Source organism: Lupinus angustifolius, chromosome LG11, assembly GCF_001865875.1.
Source record: "Lupinus angustifolius cultivar Tanjil chromosome LG11, LupAngTanjil_v1.0, whole genome shotgun sequence".
NCBI classification, from domain to species: domain Eukaryota; kingdom Viridiplantae; phylum Streptophyta; class Magnoliopsida; order Fabales; family Fabaceae; genus Lupinus; species Lupinus angustifolius.
The window spans coordinates 15,847,148-15,856,157 of NC_032019.1; the positions used below are offsets into that span (position 1 = coordinate 15,847,148).

General features: G+C 31.6%; 1 protein-coding gene across 3 annotated transcripts; it reads right to left on the reverse strand.

The window, feature by feature from the left end:
- On the reverse strand, positions 2,735-5,998 carry LOC109359275 (B3 domain-containing transcription factor VRN1-like). Of its 3 annotated transcripts, none has more exons than XM_019603882.1 (6): positions 5,801-5,998; positions 4,753-5,199; positions 4,417-4,575; positions 4,012-4,270; positions 3,428-3,579; positions 2,735-3,301 (listed from the first exon to the last, which is right to left on the reverse strand). In XM_019603882.1, exons 1-6 carry the CDS (start codon positions 5,900-5,902, stop codon positions 3,053-3,055), a joined length of 1,368 nt encoding a protein of 455 aa, XP_019459427.1. In that variant the 5' UTR covers positions 5,903-5,998; the 3' UTR covers positions 2,735-3,052. The 3 variants fall into 3 exon arrangements, with proteins under 3 accessions (XP_019459427.1, XP_019459426.1, XP_019459425.1); XM_019603881.1 differs by having other exon boundaries at positions 4,417-4,574; positions 4,734-5,199; XM_019603880.1 differs by having other exon boundaries at positions 4,417-4,574; positions 4,668-5,199.

The window sequence follows — 9,010 nt, forward strand, 5'->3', positions numbered from 1 at the left end:
TAATTATCATATATTTCTAGATGATGTCTCATTTTAGTGGATTAATTAGTCTTGTGAAACTCACACCTAGGTTTACCTAACCTAGACTCAATATCTATGGCAAGCATCTTAGACTTCTAAAAAGATAATAAAGAATTATAACCTAAGTCTAATAAGTCACCACTTGAGTCCTCGGCTTGTTGTATGTTGAATGATCTTCAAGCTTGTCTTCATGTTGGTCTTCATGTTTATCTTCATCAAAACATAGATCAATCTCCAATGGTACACTTCACTTTCAAAGGTCCTAAATTAAGGGATTCTTATGAATCATTTGAGACTCATAAAGTTTTAAAAGTCTAACAGGCAGCGGCCCCTGATTATTTTTTTTAAATTTATTAAAATAAGTTTTTACCTTTTTTCCTATATGAATGTATTTGTTGTCTCACAAAGTGTATTGCTCCATGTACCAATTATTATGATTGACAAAAAATACTTAATTATTAAATTATAAAAAGTGTTACATAAAGTGACACACTTTTTGGAATGATAGATGTATTTATTTTACCTACACTCAAATGACGTGAGATTTTTTTTTTTTTTTGTTTCCCACAGGTATCCTCGCACTGGAGGCAATCCTGTCCGAGCCGGGCACATTCACAGGTAAGTGGGGCTAACTCTCCCAACGGGCATTTTTTCCATCCACAAGACTCGAACCCGGGTTCTTGCTTAAGGGGAATCAAGCATGTACCACTTGAACCAACGCCCGTTGGTAATGACGTGAGATATTGATTGAAGCTCACATATTTCTTTAATTTGTAGTTTGATAAATAATATATTGCAACTTGTCTCCTTTTAAAAATTATATATTATACATCAAGTTCTCTTATACGTATAAATGTTGATGTTGCTTATAATAATATGACTTTATTTAAGTTTATACTAATTTTATACTTGATGAAAGAGATTATATATATTTTGATAATATATACCCTAAAAATACTTATAAGTCATTTGATATTGATAAAATATGTATTTTTTGTCTGAAACTTATATTCAATAGATTTCAGTGAGCAACAAAAGATTAGTTTGATATATCAATTTCATCATTGTGTTCTTGGTGTCATTAGTCATTCAAGTTTGAAAATTTTCTCAACCATATGTCATTAGTTATATCTTTCTTTATTAAGTTACTCATCTTATCTTAGTTATTGTGATTCAACTACTATATAAACATCATTTTAGCAATGAAGACAACCAAACCAAATCATGTAGTAAAATAGAAGATGAATTTCTTATAGACCACATAATGTTTTATATTGAAAAACAAATAGCTGAAAATTTTATCTATGATCTAATCATGTATGCTTCTTAATATTTTTCATTACTCACTTAATTTTAGTTATAAATTATAATTAAATATTATTGTTCCACCTAAAAATTTTATGAACATGGGCCACTGCACATGGCTCACCTATCGACTCACTACTCCATATCCATGTTGTGTGACTCTTGAAAATCTTATTCTAAAAGAGATGACCTTCTATTTCCTCAATCATTAACATGATGAAATTCACACAGCTAGCACAAGGACAATAAAAGAGTCCACTTTCAACAGCAACATTTATTTTAGCAAATTCCAAAAGTGCATCCACTCTATTACCATACTCATCATTCATGCATGAAACATTTATCCAACAACAATCCATAACTATACACTACACAATTTACAAGCAGTAAAGACAGAAGCAATATAATATACACGAGTAGTAGCAACGCACAGAAGCAACAACAATAGAATATACACAAGCAGTAGCAACACAAAGAAACAACAACAACAACAAAATATATACAAAAGCAACACTGGAATTACCAGCGATGGTAGTGACTGACCTAGTCGATAGGAAATACGATTAATGGTGGTGACTAAGTGACAGAGAGTTACAGGTAAAGAACTTTGTGTGAACAATAGCGACGACAAGAGTGACGATGATAGAAGTTGAAGAGAGGAACCCTTGATAGCTTCAAGTGAGAGAGTGAGAGTGATTGAGGGTAGTAGAGTGGCATTAAAGAGGGAAAACCTTGCTATGTTTGAGTGAAAGAGCTCATTCAAGTGAGAGAAAATAGTTTGAGGATGGAGCCCTGGTTAGCTTCGAGAGCGAAAGCTTGCCTTAGATGAAAAATTAATCAATTTAAAAAATTTAAGAAGCTAGACTTTCCAAATCGGGTAACATGGCGCCCAAGAATTACGAACAAACAAGGCAACTGCTGTGGTTAGGTAGAATGAGTGCAGAGAATTAAGGAAATCAGAATGGTGTAGTTCATATGTGAATATGAATTTGGCTTAAATCAACATAACAAAAATTAAGATTAAGAAAACTGGGGACTTGGACCCTTGTACATGCTGGTATGAAGCAAATCACAAGAGAACAAGGTTCATCAAAGATATAATCTTATTCCCCTCTGCTTAAACCTCCAAGTTAATTACTGATGGTCTCTGTCAGCTGCCTACAATCGTGAATTCATGAGCACAAGTATAAAAGGGCGGCCCATTATACGAGACTCTTACCTAGTGCAGTATGAGAAAGATAGATATACACAATCATATCCCGCAATTAACGAGGTTGCCTTACCGTTCTTAAAAGGTGGCTCAGTGCAGGATACTCCTACCTAGTGGTGTTTGGAAGGATAGAAGTATGCAACTTACCCTAGCAAGCAAAGATGATGTTATTTCTAGAATTTGAACTCATTACCTCTAAATCACAAGGCAGACATCATTACTGTTATGTCGATGTTCACCCTCTCTTTTTAATTAACACAAGCATAATTTTTAAAATAAAAAATCAATTGTGGATAAACTTTTTTGCTTGATCATGATTATCCTAAGATTTGTAAGCAGCCTTCATTTCCTTAAAACTTAACCAAATCCCTACATATATGTTCTTGGCTGACATGTTTCAGGAATTAACTATACAACTAAAAATCAAGTTTTCCATTTCATTGAAGAGGAGTGATAACTGTTCTTCATTGAAATACCGAAACCAACATCTCCTAAATGGATAGATAACAAGCTAGCCTAACCATGGCCTCTGAAAACATGAACACCAAGCACTGCAATTTCTCTATAGATGAGCTCAAAGATACAAACATCTCCAGCTTGCAATTTACTTTCTTCTGCAAATAGAGACCAACCAGAAGATAACTGGCCTGAACTTTTGTATTCATAGTGGAGAAAGCTTACAGGCCACAGTTTCTTTCCGAACTGTATAATCACAGTCTGCTTCCTTTTTTCGAAATACTTTCGGACAAATAGTAATGGTACATTCTGCATCAAGTGATATTTTCATTACCCTCAAAACAAAGCCCAGCTATCTATTAAGTATAATTATACATGCAGGCTAGAGAATAACATAATCACAGATATATTATGCATTTTCCTACTTAAGCTTACCGGTCCGTGTCTCGACATTAAACTTTGCTTTAATTTGACTATGAAAATGGGATTCTCTGAATTAAACTTCTTAGCTTCTTTCATAGGTCTGATCATTCCCAGGCAAGGACTGATCAACAGTGGTATTATAACACTTTGGTTTCCATTCCTACCTACCATATTCAAACAAAACATGTTAGTTTAAAGTTGCAACATTATTTTTTGGTTTCCCACAGGTATGTGGAGCTAACTCTCCCAGTGGGTATTTTTTCCATCCACAAGACTCGAACCCGAGACCTTGCTTAAGGGAAATCAAGTATGTACCACTTGAACCACCACTTCTAGGTAAGTTGCAACATTTTGAAATATCTTTATTATCATTTTAATTTAATTGGATTCAACTTTAACTTTTCCTTGGGACTAGTAAAATCTTAGATTTTAATTCATAATACAAGAGAGGTTTAAGACTCTTAAGATTTATCAAATCTGGCAAAAACACTTCTACACTCAAAATACATGATCAACTAAATGTAAGGAAGAAAATTTAAGTCTTTGCTGTGAAGATTAACAAAATAATACTTTGAAAGTAAGACAAGTAGGATTACCTTTTGAACGAGGGCAATTTGGTTCTTCTGCAACTGGAAATATAAATACCTTGAAAGAAAGCCTTTCTTTCCTCGTGATCAGCTCAAAAACACACACATTTCCAATACTCAGATTATTATCTGACGCAAATTTATTCCATCCAGTAGTAATTGAGGGAGCAATATAAACAACAGACCAAGTTCTCTCATCCATGACCTGAAGGTGGGCAACCCCTTTTGTTTTCTTTAAATATTTTTCGGCAAATTCTGTTGGTATTCTCTGATTGGTTTTACAAGGTTAACAAATATAAGAACCAAGAAGTTAAATTTCTTTTTCTACCAAACAACGAGAAACTATACTTATAGTGATAAAGGAGAAGCTACTTCTTGACTAATGGCTATGCTTATATCTAATCAAAACCTTACCAAGGAGTATCCATTGACATGGGAAGTCTTCATGACAAGAATGAAATGTGGGTATTTAGATCTGAAAGTTGTGGCTGTGATTGAAGTCTCAGTAGTTTCCGAAGTTAATTGTTCTGCTTTTGAGCATTCAGTGTTAAAATTACCTTCAACCATGTCCTCTAAAAATTGAAAATAGTCTAGTAAGAACAACAATATATGACAAGGTCATTAAGATCAACAAAATGAGGACATTATGATCATAAAATACATACCATCAAATTCATGCTTGACAGAATTAACTATTGCCATCTCAAAGTTTGTACATTCAGACTGATTACCTTTAGCTTGGACACAAGGATGCAAGTTTTTCGGATTGGAGCTTCCTCCGACATCTCTAATTCTGCTTGTTCTCATTGTCTTACAGGGTTGAGGACATGACATTGTTGATTTGAGTCTAGTCTTCTCACATGGAGATTTCGCATCCAAAATTTCAACAGCGTCTTCACCGATCTGATTAAGGTTGTCCTTTTGACCACGAGTAACATCGAACGTATAGTCTATCTCAGTTGCACTCTTGTCAAAGATGTGCACAACAAATTGAGAACTTCTATTATATTCAAACATCACCATATGCCCATGATCAAGAGAGTAGTATTTCGCAAATTCTTTCCAACCCATCTCAAACCAAATCTCACCATCATGTTTAGTCCAATATACTTTCCATTCAGTACCATCTGGTGGTTTGAGAAACACTGGGTTTGATAGACCAGCACCATATTTCTTTGAAAATTTGTTTGGGGTTTTCTTCAAAGAACCAGCTATTAGTGTGGATCATAAAATTCACAACTTTACAAGCATAACAAGAGAAACATAAACCTCAATTGTCTTTTCTGGAAACATATCTGCTGTCCCACAAAGGTGTGTCACCCCTCGTGATTAGTTAAAAATTTAATAATTATTCTTCTAACCAATCACAAGCAGTGGCGTGCCATATGGAGTAATACACTTTTTGGGACAGAAGATGTCCACCCGACTTTTCCTAACCACTCAAACTAAGGTTCTCTGCTATTTCCTAGTCAATTAAAATTCATGAAATGTACAGCCAAATATATAATCTATAAAGTTTAAACTAATCATGCAATAAGCCAGTAACATAATAAGTATAAAGTAATCATAGTTACAATCAAGCTATAATAAAGTATAATCTGTAGTGTTGTGGTGTCCTCGGTATGACATTATCTTCAATAACAACAATCAAGTCTTTATCCGACTAAATAGGGGTCGGCTACATGAATTAAAGGATGTCATGATGGTCTATCACTCTATCATCCATATAATCGTAAAGAAAAATGAAAATGCTGTCAGAAACAAGATTAGAAGAGAGAATGGAGATGAGAATGCTTACTAGCTTTCCAACATTGAGAGTTGTTGTAACAATAATCTTAAAGAAAAGTACTGCATTGGTGTTGTGATGCATATTATTTGGCTGGTCAAAGGAGGAAGTCATGGATGTTGAGATTTGAGAGTAGAAGGGTCTTTCTTACTCTTTTTCGATGAACAAATGCAACTGAAAGCTGTTATGGGTACACATTAATGCTAACAATTGCACCTTTTTTAGAATTCTTTCTCTCTCCTAGATTCCCCTCAAAATGGAGTTAGACTCCTCCATTAATGGAGAGGCAAGATATGAGGGAATACATTAAAAATTCAATAGGCAATGACATTTATGACTTTTACTTTTCATTGAAATTATAACTTTGCCATTAAAAATACATTCCAAAATATAACTTGCCTCTCTATTAATGAATGAAGAGGAGTCTTACTCCTCAAAATGACAGTTCAATCTCTCTGATCTCATATATCATGTTCGAGTAAGACTGGTGACCGAATTACTCTAAAAAGTTAACATGTAAATTTTGTGTCCACTTTATTGTTTTTACCCTTAAAAAATGAAAGAATTTTTGAATTTCTCTCCAATAGAGAAATAGAGAATCTTTTTAAGTTGGATTTTGGAACTACAAAAAAATGTTTGGCATTTATTACTAAGAAGAAACAAAGTTACTTGGTAGAATGGGAAAGTTATAAATTTATTTTTCATTTATTTGGTAGTGGTCACTTACTCCAAGATAAATAAGTTTAAAATTTTACTTCATATTTTAACAATTCATTATTCATTCTAAAACAATATAATGGTTGAGTATTCACTAATTTTAACCATTAAATTTTTTTCTAGTATGAATGATTAAAATATAAAGTATGTTTTTTTTAAATAAATGATCCTTTTGCTGTTATATGTCTCCATTCTCAAAGTATCTTGAAGTTTTTATTAATAAAAGAAGTAACATTAAGTTTGAGAAATAGCAAATTATAAAAATGAGAATATATATGTATTGTTATTATAAACATTTATATATAATTAATATATTATATATTATTTATTTATTATATATTTTATGATGATTAAATATGAATGATACAGAGATAATGTAATAAAATTTGTATAGTAGTATATACATCTTTCTCTTAGTTATAATAAAACTAAGGGGAACAATATGAGTAAGAATTTGCTTACTTTAAAATTTATATATTTTTTATGTCAAATAAAATAAATACATCACGCATTATTGGTATTTCATCCTACAAAAAAGGACAATGGTATTTAATATGGTATATCACTTTATGTGAAAGTGGTGACAAATGAATGTTCAATATCAATGAGTAGGGGTGTAAACGATTCCGGTTTAAACCGTAAAACTGATGAAACTGAACCAAATCGCAAAATGTGGTTCGGTTCGGTTATTTTTTTAAGGAACTGTTTATGTTCGGTTTATGGTTTTAGAAATTTAGGAACCATTGGAACTGAACCGAACCGCATATTAAAGAAATATATACTAAGGATTAGAGAATAATGTTTTATTATTGTTTAAATTCTTCAACCAATTTTCTACCTTTAAATTATCATTTTTATGTGAATTGTAGTGTTATATATGTTACTAAATTGTTATTAAGTTAATATTATATATGTTATTAGTTACTAAATTGTTTCCTAGTGTCTTATGATTTGAAACATATTTTTCAACTTATATGTGATATTAAGTTTGAAACTAACATATATCATATATTGTTATACATGTATTGTTACATGTGTTACTATTTATGAAATGTAAGGTTATAAATGTAATTATAATATATTTTACTAATTGATATATATATATTACTAATCATGAATAGTATTGTTATATATGATTCATAATTTTTTATAATAATAGTAGTAATGTTTATCCTTCTATGGATAAACAATATCTTTTGTAATACATTTTGAATTTTCAATTAATGCAAGATTTTTTATAAAAAAGTAAATGGAAAAACGTGGAACCGAACCGAACTATTCAAGAGCGGTTCGGTTCGGTTCTTATAGTTAAATTTGTGGTTGATTGAGTAGAACCGAACCATATGTTTTTTATCAGTTCGTTCACTAAAATGCACCAAAAACCAAACCGAACCGAATTTTTACACCTATATCAATGAGACAAGGAACCCCATTTTTTATAAAGAAAATGCTTAGTATTTTAGTTATATATTGTGTTGTTTCTTGTTTGTCTATATTATATACCATTATTTTATATTATTAATAAATACATAGATTCCTAATAATTTTTATAAAAAATTGTGTGAGGAAAGCTTTATAACTTTCAAAATTTTAAATCTATATAGACATGATTCATTTAAAAAACTTGGGTAGACACATATGTATAGAAAAATAGCAAATATAATACATTAGAAATTTAATTCTAATTAAAATTTAATCAAGCACAAAAAGACATAAATATGTTTATCTCTAACTATAACATGTTGTGTATGTATGTTAAGTATAGATGGCAAAACATGCTAAGCCTGCTAGCCGGCTCACAAAGCCCATAATTTTTTGTGGATAGTGCATACAAAATTTGTTTTTTTGCCTGTTTTATCCGGCATCTTTGTCTGCCATGTCTGCAAGCATTTTTATTAGTCAATGTGGCTGACCCGCGAGCTTGATGTAATAAAAATAAGAAGAACAATTCAAATAAATTATGTTATAATGTGATTTAATATCTTAAAAAATTTATAATGTGGTATGGTTTGTTCAACTTCATATAAAATATCAAATATTTTTAAATAAACATATTTTATTTAAAAAAATCTATTTTATTTATTAGTTTTTATTTTTACATTTCTTACCAATGTTCGCGAGCCGCTTGTTATCACGTTTCATAATGGACAGTGCATGCCATTTTGTCCGTTAAGACGATATGGGTATATCTGCGTCCGCTTAAAATATAGTGGCCATTTGCGAGTACGGGCAAAACGGGTCAGACGACCCGTTTTGTCATCTCTAATATTAAGTGCCAAATTTACCTTAATTCATAAGACTAATTTAACATTTTTTGACTCCAAATATCTACTTTATGTCATTATAGTTGATATTTTGATAATAAATTGTGGTAATCCCATTTTCCAAGCTTCTATATATGTTTGAGGCTGAAAAGGGACGAATTGGGTCGAAAATGGGCCAAATTGGGCTAAGCATGAAAAAACCTCAAATCAGCTCCATTGTGCAGGAGCTAAGCTCAGTGTA

Excerpts from the sequence above, each read along its gene's own strand:
- LOC109359275 (XM_019603880.1), bottom strand. The coding sequence starts at position 5,902 with ATGACTTCCTCCTTTGACCAGCCAAATAATATGCATCACAACACCAAT. Across the intron at positions 5,200-5,800 it reads CTCTCAATGTTGGAAAGCTA|AAAACCCCAAACAAATTTTC; the intron begins GTAAGCATTCTC and ends GGTTCTTTGAAG. Across the intron at positions 3,302-3,427 it reads TAATGTCGAGACACGGACCG|AATGTACCATTACTATTTGT; the intron begins GTAAGCTTAAGT and ends CACTTGATGCAG.